Here is a 20,461-nt window from a genome sequence, read left to right as displayed (position 1 = left end):
TTGTGAGCTTTATGTGTTGGTTTTTAATCGATTTATAAGTACAAATGTTTCTGTAAGTCGATTTTCTTGTAGATTATTATTTTACTTCGCCTGCTTTATCTTATTTTTCTTATATTTATTTTTCTTCTCTGTTTTTGAGTTATAGCTAAGGTGAGCCGAATGTTTTACAGTCTCAGAGGTGAGCTCATGTTTCCCAGCTACATGTTAGGCATTGATATATACGATCCTGAGGGCATGCCTTTGGGCCTTGTTACCTTCTTTTCAAAGTTATGACATGACACATGACTACGCCTCTCTTGTTTTACCATTTCTAACTTCTCTTGAAAATACACAGTTGATTTAAAGCTGGAATTTATCTGCAACTGATTTGAAGAATACACAAATGTATAAATGAAGTAGAGCTTTTTGGCAGAAAAGCTAGTTAATGGTAATGTGATGATTATCTTGGTATATATTTACACATGTAATTACCAGACATTGTGGCCTTAGACATTTAGATTGGTTATAAACAAACACAGCAAGAACTGGAAGTGTGGCACTGCCGGTTATTTATGCAGTGAGTTTGGGTTAGATGTCTTTGCTTGGTCATATTTGGGCATTTATTACTTATTTGTTCTCAGTCTGTGTCCAGGCTTTCATGATAGGCTGAGGATTATTGGTCCACTAACATACTTTACACAAAGACATACTGTGATCTTATTTATATTAGAGGGCAAGATGCTTTAGCTTAAAGTTAGACATGTTTTCCAGTTCAGACTTTCCCAGTGCCATACAGTGGGAGATATAATTATTTGATCCCCTGCTGAATTTTGCTCACTTAAGTTTGCTCGCTTACCAAGAAATGAAAAGTCTCTAATTTTATAGTATTTCCATTTTAGTCAAAGGGACAGAATATTAACCAGATGTCTGGAAGTTACAAATTTTCACACAATTTAAAAAAAAAATTGATCTACATGTCAATGAGTGAAAAAAGTATTTGCTCCCCATGCAAAAAAATGAGTTAATACTTGGTGGAGAAACCCTTGTTGGCGGGCACAGCAGTAAGATGCTTGTTGTAGTTGGTCTCCAGGTTTCCACTCAGCTTAGAAGGGATTTTGGTCCACTCATCTTTACCAAGTTTCTTGGTTGCTGCTTCGTAACTCAAAGATTTTCTATAGGATTGAGGTCTGGACACTCCATGACCTTAATGTGGTTCCTTCTTTAGCCACAACTGCCACCCTGCCTAGACCTCTTGCCTCTCCATTTCAACCCCATATAAAATTTTCTAGATCTGCCACTTGTTTTTGGTCATTGTCTCATTGGAGGACTGATCCTCACTGTTCTGACTAATAAAGGAGAGTCTCGTCCAAAATGTTATGGCAGTTGGCACCATCCACTGCCAGCTGCCTCAAGGCAGTGGTCATCCTGTATGCTTAGCAGAAAAAGAGTCCCAAAGCCTAATGTTTCAATCTCCATGCTTGACAGTAGCGATGGCATTTTTGGGTCATACCCGGCCTCTCTTTTTCTCAAAAAACAGTGGATCGAGTTGATGCCAAAGAGTTCAATTTTGATGTAATCTAACCTCAGCAATTTCTCCCGAAACTTCTCTGAATCATTTATATTGATTGACAAACTTGTGCCTTCCTATCAGGGGGACCTTGCGGGCACAGCAAGATTTCAGTCCATTATGGTGTTACCGATTGTGTTTTCAGTGACTGTGGTTCCAGCTGCCTTTAGATTATTAAGAAGCTCTCCTGTGTAGTTTTGGGCTGACCCACCAGCAGACTTTGTATGGAGCTCCAGGCCAAGGCAATTGATAGTCATTTTATATTTCTTCCATTTCATTACACCAACAATTGTCAACTTCTCACCAACCTTGGTCTAGTAGCCCACTGAAGCCTTGTGAAATTCTGCTGTCTTGTCCTTGACATCCTTTGACAACTCTTTGGTTTTGCCCATGGTGGTGGCTGGAATGGGGGTGTACTTTATACACTTAGTGAGTTGAGATCAGGGGTATCTGTAACTGATTGATTGTAATTCTGGCTGGGTTGTAGGGGATCAAATACTTATTTCCCTCAATGACGTGCAAATAAGTGTATATGTTATGTTATGTGTTTTTTCGGGATTTTTGGTTGATATTCGGCCTCGCTCCATTAATTAAAACTACCATTAAAACAGAGACTGCTCAAATAATTATTTCCCCCACTATACGTTGTTGGGTTTCTACCTGCTGAATCAGGGTACAATTTAAGTCCTACATTGACTCCTGTGAATTAATAACAATGTCCAATCTATTTTCACTGTGTCAGCTGCTTATACATGCATTTTTATGGACTTTAATCTATGCACTTGCATGCTGGAGTGTGTATTTACTGTACATAACAAAGCTGTAGTCAAGAACAGCTTTGTAACTTGGCTTACATTAAATGTCTTGTTTTCCCTGCCACACAAGTCGATCATGTCCAAACGAAAGACACGCTCCTCTGTTATCTCCCCAGCCCCTTCCCCATTTCCTTTTCTGTCACTGCTATATCACACAGCACCTGATTTAGTTCCAGATACACCAGTAGCTGTTCCAAAGCTCCACACCCAACACTGCTATAAAGAGAATTCAGTGTTGAATGATAGCTGTTATGTCCTAATCCCCTCATCTCATTCCTCTGATCCCCTGATCTTTCCATCTAATCTTCCAATGGGAGCAGCCCCCTCTACCTCTTCACTGATACTATTAACAGGCTATCGCAAGTTAATTTTGGAGGCAACATTTAAAGACAGGTGTGCATGGATATTTGAGAGACGGGTGTTGCAAGAGGCGCTGCAGAGGCATGTGGTGCTCCGTATGAATGTTGATTGTAAGCTGCGAGGTTACATCTACTTGAAACCGTGAGGACACCCAGCACCAGAAAATTTACTGCCAGTGCTCGTTTGTGAACCTTTTTCTGGATCCGAGTGGCGCCTCGACACCCAAAAGAGCTGTCAGATAATTGATATATTAAGGTCAAAGCTCCAGGATTGGCAAGGGTGAGAGAAAGAAGTTGTTTGAGCTCCATCATATGAGGTCATTTGGCTTGATTGCATAACATGATTCACAGCTCTGTCATGTACACTGGTCATTTATTCATGCTTGCAAACACGCTGCCATATAACCCCTCGCAACAAGCATATTTATATATGATCACATCTGCTCACACACACGTATGTGTTATTGGTTTTGGTTATTTTACTGTATGTAAAAGAAGCCAGACCTTTTCCTATATTACTTTTTAGTGCGGCAACAACCAATTTCATGATTGTGTGCATCTATATTTCCATCAGAGGTGCACATCTGCTTTAAATCTTTGAAATAATCTTTTGACTCTTTATGTACAACTGTGAATGTTTTTCTTCTTGGCCAATAACTTCAAATTCTTGTTAAGCGAAACAGCAAGCGGGGAAACTACCTTCATCGATGCATTCAAAATCTGGATGTAACCGCTTCACAGCCGGTTTGAACAGGTTATATCTAGTAAAAAAAGTATAAGCAGGCATGCGTCCACATATACAGTTAGACAAAAGGGTTGGACTTTCTCACTGATGTCCTCAGGGGATTTTGTGAGTGTGCAAATAACAAACTGTTGCACGTACTGTACAATCATACATAAATATACGAGCATAGATGTGACTACAAAAATATTACTGAAGTAACTATCAAGCAGGTTTCATAGAGATTCAGCAGATCTGAAATACATTAGGTTAAAAGTCTTGATTGTGATTTTCATGGTTGTGATTTTGAGATCCTGGTGTGAGGAGAAACCTGTGTGGATTTAATTACAAGAGAACAACTTTTCTAGGAAACACCACTGTCTTTCAACATTGAGTCATATTTCAGAGGTGTTTCCCAACTGTCATTTCACAATGAACCAAACCTTTTAAAAAGTTAATGAACTGAAGTTTCGAATCTGAACTCTTTATGTGGAGCCATGGTATTTTAATAGGTGTGGTTTCTGCTTTGCCTTGCTTAAATAACAGGTTTTCTTTGAAAAAGATGTCATCTGGACGGTAGTACATCATATATTGTTTAACACCTTTGCAGATGTGGAAGTTGGCTATGTGCATTAAGAGCCACACCAAAACAGTTTGCAGCTTTTGAACTGTGATGTTATTTACTCTTTTTGATAGAACAGGTTACTTGGGATTAGAGCTGGGTTCATTTCCACTGGTACTCGTACACACTGGACTGGTCACCAGTCAATCACAGGGCCAAAACAACACACATCCACTTACTCTCACATCCACCCCTAAAACTAGTTTACAATCTCAAATGAACCTAACGGGCATGTCTCTGGACTGTGGGCGTAATTCCCTGTGCAATTCACAGGGAACACATTCAAGCTGCTAACAGAAAGGCCCAATCTGAGCAGGATGTTGTAGTAGATGACAGTGCTAAATGCTGCACTACTGTGCTGCACCTCTTCACCGTCTCCACACTTCCTCATTTGTGGAATATGATTAGACTGCAAACTTTCTGCTTTTTCAAATGCTATGGCCTTTGCAAACACTGCATGTAGTGCTAACTGTGAAATCTACCTGCAGCATTGCACAAGTAATGAGAAAGTCAGAGGTGTAGTTTCTTCAGAAGTGTCCTTTTGTATGCATTTTTGCTAAGTTGTTAAAAAAACAAGTGCTACTAATAACCATGAGAGTTCTTATGTAAACCAGGAGCTTGATGCCAAAATGACGATGGAAACATAATGACAACACGAGCCTGTTTTGGAAGGTAAGAGGAGCTGTGAAAGGGAATTTTTATTGTGTGTTACACAACTGCTGGCACGACAGGAAGCAACTGCACTGAAACTCACACGCCTGCAGGTCCTTGTAAAAGAAACACGCAATGTAGAACATAGGAAAACACGCAGACGCACAATTTTATACAACGTGCACTCCACTGATCGATATCAGTGCTGATTAAAAATGACAAAAAAAATCGTGCATGCTGACACGAGCATTTTGCCTGATGTTACGGTGCAAAGTCAGTGTGTTTCTTCTTACAGATAGCTGTAAATGATCAAAACATGCCTGTTTGATTACTTGGAAGGATTCTCACTGATTGTTTTGCTTGCTTTTTGGTGCTACACTTTATTGTTTAAGCTTATGCGACACACCACGCCTTGCTAAGAACCCATGTGATAGCCTATATTACATTTAACCATGTTTTCATTTGCATAAACAAAGCGTGCACGATTTTAATTCTACCTGAATCATTAGAATGTTTTATAAGACAATTCTAAATTATTAGGGTTTCTTTCTTATAAACATCCACTAATTTACCTAAACAATGTTTAATTTTTCATGCATTTCCCCAATTTGGGAAGATAAGTTGTTCTGATTTTGTAGTAACTTTTCCTCAATCTTTGATTTTCTTTTGTAAAAAATAATATTCTGTAAAAAACCAAAATAGTTTACATATTCAAGCATTTAAGATTTAATCAGATGACAAAAAGAGACTTTGAGGGAAGTTAGTTGGTGGCTGAATTATGTATGGCTACCTCTAGCAGAGACAGTTAGCTTAGCTGTAATGAGTGGAAATGGAGCTAGCTTAAAAAAAATCCATTAGTAAGTTCATTAATTGACGGGGAATTATGTATTTAATGTACTATTTCCTGCAAAAAAAAGAGAGGACAGTTTTACACGTGTCTTATGTTTTGGCCAAGTAGCAACTTCATCTCTAAAAAAGTGAAGCTAATGGGATTAAAGTTGAATGTTTACTTGAGGGGGCAGCATGGTGGCACGGTGGTTAGCACTGTTGCCGCACAGCAAGAAGGTCCTGAGTTCAATTCCACCATCAGGCCGGGGTCTTTCTGTGTGGAGTTTGCATGTTCTCCCCCGTGTTTGCGTGGGTTCCCTCCGGGTACTCCGGCTTCCTCCCACCGTCCAAAGACATGCAGCTTGTGGGGATAGGTTAATTGGATAATCGAAATTGTCACTAGGTGTGAATGGTTGTCTGTCCCTGTGTGTTGGCCCTGCGACAGACTGGCGACCTGTCCAGGGTGTACCCTGCCTCTCGCCCTATGACAGCTGGGATAGGCTCCAGCGCCCCCGTGACCCTGAAAAGGAAAGCGGAAGCGGATGGATGGATGTTTACTTGAGGCTCCAGAAGTGAGTCAACCCCCACAGAATGAACATATTTACTGTTATCCTCCGGGCTTTTTGACCTGGGCATTTAGTTTCCAGAAATTGAAGTCTTGTTTATTTTTGGGTACCTTTTCTTTACTTCTTAGTTTTTTTTTTTTTTAGTTTTTTTTTTTAACATTTAGCTTTTGATTCTTGGTAATTTCTTAGTATCGCAAGCCTTTACTTCTTGTTATTGTTTATATTTTTACCTTGTGTCTTCCCCTCTGTCCAGTCACGGCCTGGGTGTCCTTGTTTCACTGTGGTTGTTATTCACTTCCTATTTTGCTTAGATGATCATTTGTCTCCAGCATCTTGCATTTAGTTTCACTTCCCCTCCTGTTTCTTTATCACAATTCCTTTAACTCACAGGTGTCGAACTCCAGGCCTCGAGGGCCGGTGTCCTGCAGGTTTTAGATGTGTCCTTGATCCAACACAGCTGATTCAAATGGCTAAATTACCTCCTCAACGTGTCTTGCAGTTATCCAGAGGCCTGGTAATGAACTAATCATTTGATTCAGGTGTGTTGACCCAGGGTGTTATCTAAAACCTGCAGGACACCGGCCCTCGAGGCCTGGAGTTCGACACCCCTGCTCTACAGTGTCTTGTAGCAAGTTGCACCTCAACCAGATGCTTTTGGTAGCCATCAGTAAGCTTAATTCTGGCTGGATATTTGACAGCTCTTACATTGGGCTTGACTATTTTCCTAAGTCTTGGTAAGTCCAGTGAGTGCTGTCAAACAAACCCCTTTGAAGAAACTACCATTTGTAGTCAATAATGATCAATAATGAGAGGCTAATAGGCTTTGGCCTTTTCAAGTATCCCGGATTTAAGAGAGTGTGTGCATATGTTTGAGTCTCTATGTATACTTTTGACCCCGTGTGGATTAGAGAACATCTTGAATAAATTCAAACGTGTGCACCCAACTCACAGATGTATGCTGTGAATCATTCCATGCTGGAAAAACAACAGCTGAAAGAAATCATTACAATCCCAAAATTACAAAGAAAAGCGTCTGGACTTCTTTAAGTTGCTTGAAGACGTTTCACCTCTCATCCGAGAAGCTTCTTCAGTTCTAAGGTCAAATGGCCGAGAGTCCCAGATTTAAACCCAGTGGGAGTATCCCCCCCAATGAGGGACAAAGGACCCCCTGGTGATCCTCTAATCACATGCGCCAAGGTGTGAAAGCGGGTGTGGGACCTAATCAGCCAGGGTTTCGGGTGAGCCCATTGTGAAACCTGGCCCCACCTTGTCATGTGAATTCCTGAGGTCAGATGGCCCAGGATGTGAGTGGGCGTTAAGGCGTCTGGGGAGGGAACTCAAAACTGGATTATAGATGGCAGACAGTTGGTGTCGTAAACCACCGCCTCTGTTCAAAGATGGTCGCTCACAGTGGACATAGATGGCCTCTTTCACTCCTCTTTCAAACCATCTGTCCTCTCTGTCCAATATGTGAACATTGGCATCCTCAAAAGAGTGACCTTTATCCTTAAGATGCAGATGGACTGCTGAGTCTTGTCCTGTGGAGGTGGCTCTTCTATGTTGTGCCATGCGCTTGTGAAGTGGCTGTTTGGTCTCTCCAATGTAGAGGTCTGGGCATTCCTCGCTGCACTGTACAGCATACACCACGTTGTTCAGTCTGTGTTTTGGAGTTTTGTCTTTCGGGTGAACCAGTTTGTGTCTGAGTGTGTTGCTGGGTCTGAAGTACACTGGGATGTCGTGCTTGGAGAAAACTCTCCTGAGTTTCTCTGATACACCGGCTACATAGGGGATGACAATGTTGTTGCGTCTGTCTTTCTTATCCTCCCTCGCTGGTGTCTGATCTTCTTTTCTGTGCCTCTTTGCTGACTTTATGAACGCCCAGTTAGGATAACCGCATGTTTTCAGTGCTTCCTTTACATGTGTGTGTTCCTTCTTTTTCCCTTCAGGCTTGGAGGGAACACACACATGTAAAGGAAGCACTGAAAACATGCGGTTATCCTAACTGGGCGTTCATAAAGTCAGCAAAGAGGCACAGAAAAGAAGATCAGACACCAGCGAGGGAGGATAAGAAAGACAGACGCAACAACATTGTCATCCCCTATGTAGCCGGTGTATCAGAGAAACTCAGGAGAGTTTTCTCCAAGCACGACATCCCAGTGTACTTCAGACCCAGCAACACACTCAGACACAAACTGGTTCACCCGAAAGACAAAACTCCAAAACACAGACTGAACAACGTGGTGTATGCTGTACAGTGCAGCGAGGAATGCCCAGACCTCTACATTGGAGAGACCAAACAGCCACTTCACAAGCGCATGGCACAACATAGAAGAGCCACCTCCACAGGACAAGACTCAGCAGTCCATCTGCATCTTAAGGATAAAGGTCACTCTTTTGAGGATGCCAATGTTCACATATTGGACAGAGAGGACAGATGGTTTGAAAGAGGAGTGAAAGAGGCCATCTATGTCCACTGTGAGCGACCATCTTTGAACAGAGGCGGTGGTTTACGACACCAACTGTCTGCCATCTATAATCCAGTTTTGAGTTCCCTCCCCAGACGCCTTAACGCCCACTCACATCCTGGGCCATCTGACCTCAGGAATTCACATGACAAGGTGGGGCCAGGTTTCACAATGGGCTCACCCGAAACCCTGGCTGATTAGGTCCCACACCCGCTTTCACACCTTGGCGCATGTGATTAGAGGATCACCAGGGGGTCCTTTGTCCCTCATTGGGGGGGATACTCCCACTGGGTTTAAATCTGGGACTCTCGGCCATTTGACCTTAGAACTGAAGAAGCTTCTCGGATGAGAGGTGAAACGTCTTCAAGCAACTTAAAGAAGTCCAGACGCTTTTCTTTGCAAACTCCTTTGACTACGATGACCTGGATGACTGAGAACCTTCACAGACATCCCAAAATTACCATGACATTCACGCCTGTGGATGTAAACTGTGGACCAGAACTGTCGATTTTCGTGTGGTCATTTCCAGGCCATCATTGTAATTTACCTTTTTTCAATATGACTGATTTCTGCTGCAGCTTCTTGTTCACCTCGTATTAAAAAAGCCATTAGATGTATTTTTCAAAATGTCAGACCTTTCAGTTAATGTGCTGAACTGCATGAGCAAGAGGGCATAGAGCGCTCGTGCAGTCTGACCTACTGACCTGCATACAGAGATTTTGCTGCAGCAGTGAACATCAGCAAATCACTCTTAGAGCTTAAAACTGAATGTCAGATCCTTTTAGTCTAAAATTCTCAGCTGTGTTTGCCTTGATCTTCAACACTGCAGTACATGACTCAGGTTTTTCAGACACTGGACAGAATAAATATAGCAAAGAGCCTTTGGGTTCATGCTCCCCGAGAGTAACCAGACATCTTTGTTTTCCCAGGACGTTCTTGATGCTTGTCACCAGCTGAAGCCGTTCAACCACATGTCACCATTTCTAAACAGCTGTAAAATGAAATAACATTTTATTTAGAAAGAAACAACCAGTAGTGCATTAATCTGTCTTTACACTTAGATCTCCTTTGGTGTAGAAACATTTTGTCCAGTGTGCATTTACACATGCATCAGCACTATAGCTCGCAGACCTGCGCCCACAGAAGTGGAATTTGACTTTTCCCTTCCAAGTCGCTGCAGGAGGCTGAACAACAAACTCTTAAATAGACTCATGCCAGCGAATATGAGTATCTTGTCTTGTGACAAGATACTGTAGCTGGGGAGGTGAGAAGAAGGGAGAGCGCAGATGTGAGTCAATGCGTGCAGCGAAGGGCATTAACTCCAAAGTAGTTATGAATGTATTTTTTTAAAGCAGGTCAACCGGTTCACCTGCACTGACTTGTGGGTGTTTTTCCTGAACAGCGCATGTTCAATAAACATGATGGTTTAAGGGTATTTTTTTACACCAGTACTGAGAGCAACAATACGCTGTAGTGCAACGTGAGGACTTAGATTTATGATACTAATTTAATGCATCTTTTTCTTTGAAAATATTTTTATATAAAATCAGTAAGCCTATGAGATAACAAAATATGATGCATTTTTATAGATTGAAGTAACAGGCCAGTGTCAATAAGTACAAATGCAGTGAAATGTTCTTTGCACAGGCTCTACAATGAAGTTACTCCGGGACTTTTTGCATGAATATACACAAATATTTTGTCATTTAACTTTGTTTAAGGACAATTAATAAAATACACAATAAATAATATACTACATACCTACAGTATGAATGCTGGGTTTAATTCAATGTGTTGGGTTATAAAGTAACAACATCTCAGCATTAAGATGCAAACTTCTTTAACATCACTACAGTTAAATTCCTGTATGATAAAATGAAAAGGGGATTATGATATCAGCTTTAGTCAAAGGAGTTTGCAAAGAAAAGCGTCTGGACTTCTTTGAGTTGCTTGAAGACGTTTCACCTCTCATCCGAAACGTCTTCAAGCAACTCAAAGAAGTCCAGACGCTTTTCTTTGCAAACTCCTTTGACTACGATGACCTGGATGACTGAGAACCTTCACAGACAGATATCAGCTTTACAACAATGAGAAGCTTGACAGAGGAAACCAGCTTTAAGCTTAGTCACTGAAATGAATGGCATTCCTGTGTGGTGGGATGTCTGCTCAGACAATAGAGCTTCAGCATATCCAGGGCCTTTTGTTTAGCTTACATATATCAAAATCTTCCTAATTTCAGTTGGCTGTGATTTCAGGCATTGCAAAGGAAAATGTAGCATCATGCACAGAAAACTGAATGTGGTGAAGCAGCTCCTGTGCAGTTCCATTTAGATTATTAACGATGCTGCAAATCATCTTCACTTGTTAATATCTTTGATTTTTGAGAGGCTTGCATATTAGCACTGTAGCATGCATGCAGAGGCAGTATATGGATGACATTCAGTACACTGTGTTCTGTACTTTGTGTTCCGAATCTCTCAAATAACCACTGAAGCAGGAAATTATTTCATATGTCGCCCCCCAGTGGTCAAAAGAGATGTGATACGCATATGGATGAACTCAGGGACCTCCTGCAGACCACACAGTGTTCGTAAGAACCAAAAGGAGGCAGTATTTATCTAGCTCCACATAGGTAAAGCTTGTTTGGTCTCATGAAATCAAGAATAGTAGATTTATTTTCTTGTTTTTGTCTTGCTAGCTATTCATGAGAGTCGCATAGTTAAGCTATTGTGAGCACTCAAAGTATCGAAACAGGCTTTAGTCCATTTTTAACGGTTTTATGCTTTGATGACAGAAAAGACCAGTTCCTGTCTTTGGGTAGCCACCCTCTGTTAAGGAGGACAAGCTGAAATGCAAATATACTTCTCTCTGAAATTCAAATACAAAATAAACTGCTCTGAGACAAAGACCTGTGGCCTAAATTTAGATAGAAACATTTGTGTGAAATACAAAAAGTTGGTCCTCTGTCAGTAGACCATACAAATACAATGGGCCTAACAGAAATTGGAATGAACTTAAACGAACAGTGTCAAGAAGGTGAAATCAACCACCAGAACCCTGACTTCAGCCTTTGTCTGTACTCAGTTTATTTGCAATGCAAATAGGGTGATTAGTAAAGCAACCAAATCCTATTGTTCCCTCTTTCAATAACAAAAATCTATTTGATGCAGTCACACTCGCTACTAGTAGACATCCTCTTTATATTGCATTGTATTCTTATTTATTCAGTTTTTTGTGTGCTTGTGTGGGGTAAAATCATGGCCTTAATCATTTAGCATTTGAAAAAAAGGAAATGAGTGCGACTTCAGGATTCTCTGAAACTGATGTCAGCATTGTTAAGGATTCTTGAGCCACCTAGTGGTGATCTGAGGTTATCTGTGTTTAATGTGGAGAACTGATAGAGGAGGTAATAAACTTATTAAAATATATAATCAAAATGAACTTGTAGTTCTATTTTTCTTCTTTCGGCTGCTCTCACTGCAGATCACCTGCCTCCATCTCATCCTATCCTTTCCCCATAAGCCTCCTCTGTGATCTTTCTCTTTTCCTCTTATCTGACAGTTCCATATTCAACATCCTTTTTTCCATTACATCCACTATCCCTGCTCTACACATCTCGACCTTGCCTCTCTAACTTTAAAATTCTTGCTACTCAGTGGAAAGGCCTCCATGCATCTATTTTATAAACCACTTATCCAGTTGAAGATGGGGGCTGGAGCTGACTCAGGGCCACATGCAGAGTATAATCTGTGCAAGTCACCAGTCCTTCACAGGGCTGGAAAGCCCCAGTTAGTGCTGTGTTTTTAAATAGTCTAAAACAAGGTTAGGCAATTAATTTTCCTATGAGACCACATGGAAAACTGGGACTGTTGTGGAAGGCCACACACCAGTAAGCTGAACTCAGTTCTGATAAGTTTTAATTTATTTATAAAAATTTATCTTTTTATAAGGTTATAAAGAGATAAAAATGATAACTGAGCCAAGCACCTGTGGTCTAAAAGCTTAGGGCAATTATCAGTGCAATGATCTGCAGGTACAAGTGTCTATTTTCTTTTACAAACTTAACAAACTGAAATGTAAGGGGCTAAAAATGTAAAGTATCACAAAAACGTTCTAATATTTCAAGCTTTTATTGAAGTACAGTACTCAGGTAGATGGATTTGTGGAAGTATTTCTCCTCTGACAAGTTTATTTCAGAAAAATATGTCTGATGTAAACATCTCAAAACTGTAGTTTGAGGAGTGATATGCACTTTAAATCCAGATAGAGTGAGACTATGTTGAATCAGCCTCATTTCACCAGTTTATCAACGACACCTAGATTAATTTGATCTATTTTAATATCCCGACACATACTGGTTACATTACTCTCCAGCTTCCTTTGTAATGCTTCAAAAGATATGTAGGTCATAACATGTCAGTCATACATAATAATCTACTGCCTGTGTGTGCTGTGGTAACTGATAAATCGCTGGGTGTGACCTTTCCCGTCTGAAACCTGAGCTCCTCAGGTTGCCCAAACTGGCTGCTGTTCAAATAACCAAAGTCTTTATGTGTAGATGTGTCGTCCATAGACTTGCATTCATAATTCACGCTGATCATATGGATGTACCCGACCTTACAGCTTCATTACTGTAGAAGTCTGTATGGTAATCAAGGTCAAAATTAGGTCAAATTTCTCTGCTGATAATCAAGATCATGATCAATCCTTTCCTGCAGCGATCATTTACAGCGATCAATTATGCTACTGATGTTTGAGTTTATCACCACAGTTAAAATTCTGTCAATCTACCCTTAACGTTTGAGCCAGGTGAGCAAAACATGGCGTATTTCTGTAGTCGGCTGTTTGTGTTGTGGCTGGTGAAATCCAATCTGTCATCAGAGCTTTATACTTCTCTCTTTATCTACATGAAACTAGCCAGCCCGCTTGGGTTGCCAGGCAACCAGTCACAAAAAACACACAAAAAAAACTTGCATGGCGCCTGAATTTGATTGGTGTTCGTCTCATCTGTTACAGCAGCCAATAGCAGCGGCAGAGAGGAGGACAGCGAGGAAGTGGCCAGGTGACAGTGAAAGAGGAGTTACTTGTTAATACGGATAGTATAAAGATGAGTTGCCATAAATAAAGCAGACATGAGCACGTGTGTAGCATTAATTCAAATACAGTTCAGATTACAAGCGACTGTTGCACGTTTTTACACAATCACCCTCCAGCTTGAATAAGACGGGACTTGGAAGGAAGGGGAGGATGTTGTCAGAACATGAATTTCTCAAAGCTTTGTGCTCATGTACACAAAATAGATCAAGGTGGAAATGCACTACCCTTTACATTTGTATATCACTGATCACCTGCACACCCCGTGTTCAGGCAAACATGCACAATTATATTAATGCCTACAGTAAACAGCAAAGATAATAAAGATGAAATGTAAGCTGTGAAATTTTAAATTTCTTTTTCACTTTTGAACATTTATTAAGCAGTCTTTGGACTAATTTAATTATATACTTGGGGAATTTATATTATTTTATTTACCTTTTAGACAGTAGTTCCAACTTTCTTAGAAACTGGTTTGTATTGGTGTGTTTGTGTGGCAAGGTTATAGGAGCCATCCTACCAGCACAGGATGACAATGGACCTCTGGCTCTGCAAAAGAAACCCTCTGAAATATGAATGAGGAAATCCACACCTGTTTCCAGGTAACCAAGGCAGTACCGTGACGCTGACAATTAGTGTGTGTGTGTGTACCTGCGTAGGCGGATGCACAAGCAGCGCAACTTCCTAGCTTTTACCTGTTCAGACACTCTGTGGGGATGAAAGCAGCTGTCAGCCCCGCTGGCTTAATGAGACAGACATAATCTGACCAGGAGAAGCAGCATGACAAAGTTTGGGCCTCAGCTCTGAACAAGTTCCCTGCATTTATAATCTGCTGAGAACGTTACGCATGGAAACAGGCCAAAGTCGGCCCAACTGAGCTGAAGCTGGACGTGGAGACTCGGTGGAGGGTGGAGCGCAGAGGCATCTTCACAGGTCTTGCTCTCAAGTATTGAGCATCTATTTCTGCAAGTATGAATCCAATGTGGAAGGTTTATAAAAGCAAAGTGCTGAAGACTATTAATCCCGAATATGAGGAGGACACTGCCGAGGAGGTACAGAATATATATACACGTTTCTCCACATTTGCTCATGTTACTCATTAATTTGTTTGTCAGAAACACTTTAAAGTACAAGAAAGCTGACATAATTGTTGGCACGGAAGTCAGAAAGTCAGCTGGTTTTGTTTTGCTGATCATTTCTTATTCATCACAGCGTTAGATGAGCTTGCAGGGCTGATTTGTTTTCCATGCAATGGGAACTTTAAGACAGATGTTCGGCCTGGGAACAGCAATGCTGGCCTTAATGCATGCTGGCAAAGTCAACTCTGATGATACTGTGTTTACTGACACGTGCATCAAATCTACTTTTTTATTATTTTCTGTTAGACAAATGTGGACTTAAAATGAAATCCAGATACATAAGAGCAGTCACAGCAATAATAGAACAGCTTTTAACCAAAATACAGGAAACACTGCAAGCAATATGGGATGTTTTCAGCAGTCACAGAATGCCCTTTTTGGTTGGTTTCTTCTTACATAAAAACATTATCAAGTCTTGGTCTGTAGTCATATTTCAGATGCCTGTGGTGACTTAAGTAAACATAAAAACATGTTATCGCAAAAAGAAAAGACAGAGAAAGGACTAATAGACACTCTTACACTCTTGTGCAGAACTTTCTTGTTTTTTTCCTTTTCTACCTTTTTAAAGCTCTCAGCACGTCTTCGAGTTACGCTGTGACCTTTTCCAAGGGTCAGACATCCGTGCTGTAAATGAAACGGTTAAAACAAGCTTCACTTTGAACACATGCAGCAGTAAAATAAAGATTGTACCTTGCATCAGTAACTGTAATTTTACTTTCTTTTTAGTGGTTTTTGTTGGATTGGACTTTTCCCACCGCTCATATTCACTGCAACACCTGCACTCGATGCAGGACTTGGTTCTCGTGAAACAGTGTTGCGTTGACCCAGATCTCCAGAGAGCTGAGAAATTCGATCCTGCACAGGAGCTGAACAAACGGATTAGTTGGCATTCCAGTGAGTGACGGGCTGACAGGCGGGCGAGACAGATAGCCAGGTTCCTCACTGGCGTATTCAGATCTGCCAGCTGACTGCTTCAGATTGTGGCCTCTTGAGCTGCCCGGGCATTTGCAAGGACGACAGGGAATCCGGAGAGATAGTTTCCATCTAGATAGATATGCAGAGATGTCATCACTGCTATTTGAGTCGCCATTGCTTCACACGTTCTAGTGAAATTAGAGACCACTAAAGCGTTTGACTATCACTCTTCCTTATGTCAAAACATCCACTGATGTGGAAATACTACTGTTAAGTAATTAGTAAGTTGGTCAAGAGATAAAACAAGCAATTAAAACACAATGTGGAAAATGTTAAAGTTAGTTTTAATAAAGAAATATTAAACGTTTTTTCTATGGTGGCAATTTATTTTTACTCTCCAGCAGTCCATATAATAGTGTCATGTGTGACTTAAGCTAGGTCTGATTCAGCTTGCAGTACCCACAATACGCACCAGATGGCGACTGCTGTGCACAGATTCTGTGTTGTGCATTAAACTCAGACAGTTTGTTGTGACCAGACTGGGAAACTGCTGTGTGTGGACAGGTTAATAAAATATTGTTCTGTTTCCTGGTGTTGCAGGTCACAGAGGTGGAGAACGATATGAGTCCAGTGCAGGAGGATGAGGGGCCCAACGCTGTCTCCCAGCTGGCCAGGAAAGTATGTGAACCCTGGCGGCGCTTGTAAATCTTGTAGGGTATTTTCTGTCCGTTTACTAATCACACAGACTTCACAAATACTTAATAAAATGGTCACAGATGCAGTGAGTAAAGTGAGAATATCCATGCAAAGGTTCACGCTAAGCATATGTCTAAAGATATGACAGAGGAGCATTAGTCAAGTCATATTTGACAGCACTAAATCCCTACTTTGACCTTTGACCTTGTCCAGATGCAGGGGGCAGGAGCTAAAAGCTGGAATCGGCTATCAGCGCTCTTCAACAAAGATGATGAACACCAGCTCCTAGAGGAGACTGAGAGCCCCCCTGTCGCTGACCAGTGCGTTTTTTATCATCTATCTTCTCACATGCATCCATGAATATTGATGTTACCTGTGCTGGTGAAATAGAGCTTTACACTTTCCAACTGAGATCACACCTTTATCAGATTTTGTAACTCATAAGGTTGAAGTTTTACTTTCGTTGCACTGACCCAAAGAAATGTTTTGGCAGAAATTGGTGTACAGACTGAACTGAAAGGGAAAAAAGGAGGTTTAATAAAAAACAAATAAAAGTGAAGATAATTACTGGAAGACATAAATTCTTATTTTATGAAAATCTAGGATACTTACTGGCCAAAATCTGGCTGTTTTGTCATATTCATAAAGGGATGATTGTTAGATTAATCACTATTGAAGCCCTTCTTATAAAGTCTCTGTGTTTACATGTAATTTTAAAACTTAAGTTACTTAAAATCTAAAATCTTCATCAGTTGTTTCAAAATTTAAAGCACCTACTGCTTTGTCTAAATTCTCAGTCCACTTGCAGCAAAGCCCGAGGAGCCTCCGCGACCCACCAGGCGCACGGGATTCTGGGATAGCTTTGCGTCCAACTGGGCAGCCAAGAAGCAGGCCGAAGCTGCTGCGGCCGCCGCCGCTGCTGCTGAGAATGAGGCAGCAACAGGGGAAGGTGAGGAAGGGGTGAGAGAGGCTGGAGGGGCGGAAAGCCAGCAGGATGGGCAGGTCACTGAGGGAGAGCAGAGTGAAGGGGGAGGAAGGAGCAACAATAGCTTCTCCAAGTACGTCTCGCTGGGAGGAGGCAACGAGGATGCGTCTTTCAAATGGAACTTTGTTACCAGCAAACTGGCAGAGCTGAAGACCAAGACCAATTAGAAACATGGTGGAGGAGAAAGTAAAAGAAAATAAACAACATGAGGAGGGTGGTAGATGTAGGAGGAGGGTAAATTTTGCAAAGGATATCCTGTAACTAAACTGGCGCCTCTTGAAGTCCCTCTGTATTGTCAGCTATTATACGCTCCAGAAAACGTGTGTTCACAGCCACATTAGTACCAATGGCCTGACTGCTGGTTGAGACATGAAAAGAAAAACAGTGTTCTTGTTTATTTATTTTTTTGTAATCTTTGGTTCCCCATTACTTAAAGGTCAGTCTATTTATGAAAGAGGAAGTATAGGTCATAGGCGACGCTTAACAAAGAGAGCTTCCATTTCTCTGCCTGCACAGAGCCAGAGGTAATGTCCAGGTCCTGGACCAGTGATTGAACTCCAACCACTACTTCTTATGAAAAAAACGTTTAAAGTTGCTTGTATTAAAAGACCCCGCAGCACAGAGAATGCAGTAAAGCAGAATTTTGGTGACGACCACACTGGTTTAGGCAGCACACGGCAGTGTTTTGCTTTTGCAGCTGTATGGCTACACTTACTTCCCTAAAGAGCTTCTTTCACCACGAACATGTGCCTCCACACCTGTCAGCAAACTTGATCTAATCTGTAGTTTAACAAAAACCGGATTAAGAGATTAAAGGCAGTGATAGCTGGATTAGACGGGGATTATCTCACTTAACCTGTTCAGAGGCCAGCGGATTATAGAAAGGTAATTTGGCAGTGTGATGTAGATACTACATAATCTTCCGAGTTTCCCTTAAACGTCAGGAATGCAAAATGTGGAGCACATTTATCTGACACGTATGCACGCCTGGTGAGATAAAGCCGGGAAAATTGATGACTTGGATTTTGTGATTGTGACTGAGACTGAAATGTGTGAGTTTTTTGACTTTCAAAATGTTGTGATTTAAAACAAATTTGGCTTATTATTGTATTATTTCTGTTTTTTTGTGGTTTATGCCTTATTCCATGTTTTATTCTGCTGTTTTCGGTATATAATAATAAAGACTACTGCACTGAAAGTCTTGTAAGGTATGAACATGTGACTGAAAAATTGTAACTTTTGAGCCACATAGGAAAAAAATTCTGATGTGTGTCAGCTTCATTTGCTGATCTCTGTGAAGATTCTTTTTAGAAACTTTGACTCGAACCTTTTTAAAAAATCTAGAGCACGAAATTCTGCCTCTGGCCAGCAGGGGGTTCTCTTCACCTCTTAAATTTTGTATGGCATATATTCAACTGTCCTTTTTTCTGCCTTCATGTCCTTCACATTTACATCAAATCAGTCTTTTACAAACATGACAACAGCCTGATCAGATACCCTGTCAAAAATAGCCCATTTTCCTCCTCATATCCCACTTCCTTCATCTCTTTCGTGTCCTGTTTTTCACACCCATTTCCTCTCTCTTACTGTGTCATGTTTCCTCAGATAGAACAGAGCTTCCTTTTTAAATGTAAGAGTCTTTCTTGGCATTTCTATATGAATTTGGCAACATACAATAATGATGCGAAAATGATGCAAGTGAGTGTAGCCTGAACTCAACCCCATGGTTTTCGTGCCATTTCCATGTGTTTATACTGTCAGTCAGATTTTATCCTGTCATAATGGGACATGGGAAATCAGGGAGTTTCACTAGCTGTGTACAGACTTTCACATCAGCAGTCTCAGTTTGAGTCAGAAGAGATCTTTCCCCACTCGCAGCTCAGTGACAAACTCGTGTTTCTTGCATATTTAAAACAAACTCAGACTGAACATTTATTCCAAAAGGTCTGATTTTTGGGCTGATGGCTCGGGTTGGGTGGGGTGATGAAATTCTGACGACTACTGTCTTGATGTTTTGAGGTCCATATTTTAGTTTCATGACATCAAGTCAGCAATGCTCGGTGGAAATGGGGTTTGTAGAGCATGAAAGCATCAGAAGGCGAGCAGGCAGGGCTGGCAGTTTACGCGGGGGGAGACGAGGGAGAGTGCACAGAGGCACAACTGGGTACTTGAGGGGTCTGTGATGTCTGGTAGTTTTGTTTAAAATGCATCTCGGGGAGCTCAGAAATAATGGGCTGCTTATCGGTGCTCGAAACCATTTTTGCTGAGATCACAAGCTGAAGTGAAATAAAACAACACACAAGTACTGCAAGTACTGCAGTTTTCATGAGTTCTGACTTTATTTATGTGGATATCTTTAAGAGGAAAAGATTAAAGTGGCGTAGGTTAAAGATTTTCAGTCGCTTTGGCAGTAGATTAAGTTACCGAATCTCTGCCCAGACAAAAGCTGAAAGGCTATCATTATTTAAGGTTAGCTTTGTGGTCTCTGTTGACTCCTTGGAGACTGGTTTATCAGAGCTTTCTTTCTTTAAATGTAACAACTACACACAGTAAAGCTGTCACGAAACTGATGAACAGTGAGACCAAAGAGCGCTACCGATTTTACTCAAAGACGTCTGTTTACGGGTCTTAGGGATAAGGCTACTTTAACCTATACAAGCTGTTTGGTAATGCAATTTTGTCAGCCTCTGTTAGCTCTGAAAACCCAGAGTTAAAAAATATAGAAGTCTGTGCATGCTGAGTTAGAAAGAACAGATGTTTATGCACGACTACGTGCTCTTGTAAGACTTGAGGTTCAAGGCTACATTGTTGCTACTTGCTAGATACACATGAATCACCCACTGGGGACACAATAAGCAACATCTGGGGTGAAAAGGTAGCCAACACAGTTCCTCAAATGACCACTTCAGGCTGGCTCAAAAAGTGGGTCAGTCCCCGGAGGTTGCAGTGACATAATGCTCAACTTTACAGCACATATTTACAGCCTGCAGCCAAAAATGGTTTTGGACTCTATTGCCAGTTTTTCTTTCAAAGCACTGCTATAGTAGATTTATTTTGAG

The 20,461-nt window shown here is 41.1% G+C and overlaps 1 protein-coding gene across 6 annotated transcripts; it reads left to right on the top strand.

Annotated features, from left to right (window-relative positions):
- Nucleotides 1–4,612: 4,612 nt before the first annotated feature.
- On the top strand, nucleotides 4,613–18,563 carry LOC102080552 (uncharacterized protein C1orf232). Of its 6 annotated transcripts, none has more exons than XM_005455321.3 (5): nucleotides 13,526–13,635; nucleotides 14,176–14,269; nucleotides 16,322–16,399; nucleotides 16,631–16,737; nucleotides 17,215–18,563. In XM_005455321.3, the coding sequence occupies exons 2-5, from the start codon at nucleotides 14,240–14,242 to the stop codon at nucleotides 17,567–17,569; spliced, it is 570 nt and encodes a 189-aa protein (XP_005455378.1). In that variant the 5' UTR covers nucleotides 13,526–13,635; nucleotides 14,176–14,239; the 3' UTR covers nucleotides 17,570–18,563. The 6 variants fall into 6 exon arrangements, with proteins under 6 accessions (XP_005455379.1, XP_005455378.1, XP_025767063.1 ...); XM_025911278.1 differs by having other exon boundaries at nucleotides 13,550–13,635; nucleotides 14,169–14,269; XM_019364256.2 differs by lacking the exons at nucleotides 13,526–13,635; nucleotides 14,176–14,269 and adding exons at nucleotides 14,308–14,719; nucleotides 15,533–15,700.
- Nucleotides 18,564–20,461: the final 1,898 nt, after the last annotated feature.

Source organism: Oreochromis niloticus, linkage group LG11 (assembly GCF_001858045.2).
Source record: "Oreochromis niloticus isolate F11D_XX linkage group LG11, O_niloticus_UMD_NMBU, whole genome shotgun sequence".
Lineage (NCBI taxonomy): Eukaryota > Metazoa > Chordata > Actinopteri > Cichliformes > Cichlidae > Oreochromis > Oreochromis niloticus.
This window is presented reverse-complemented; position numbering and strand designations above follow the sequence as displayed.

What these genes read in the sequence shown, in the direction of transcription:
- LOC102080552 (XM_005455320.4), top strand. Translation starts at nt 14,639, where the DNA reads ATGAATCCAATGTGGAAGGTTTATAAAAGCAAAGTGCTGAAGACTATT. An exon ending in TCTCCCAGCTGGCCAGGAAA is followed by an intron (nt 16,400 to 16,630) that starts GTATGTGAACCC and finishes GACCTTGTCCAG; the next exon opens with ATGCAGGGGGCAGGAGCTAA. An exon ending in AGCCCCCCTGTCGCTGACCA is followed by an intron (nt 16,738 to 17,214) that starts GTGCGTTTTTTA and finishes CTAAATTCTCAG; the next exon opens with TCCACTTGCAGCAAAGCCCG.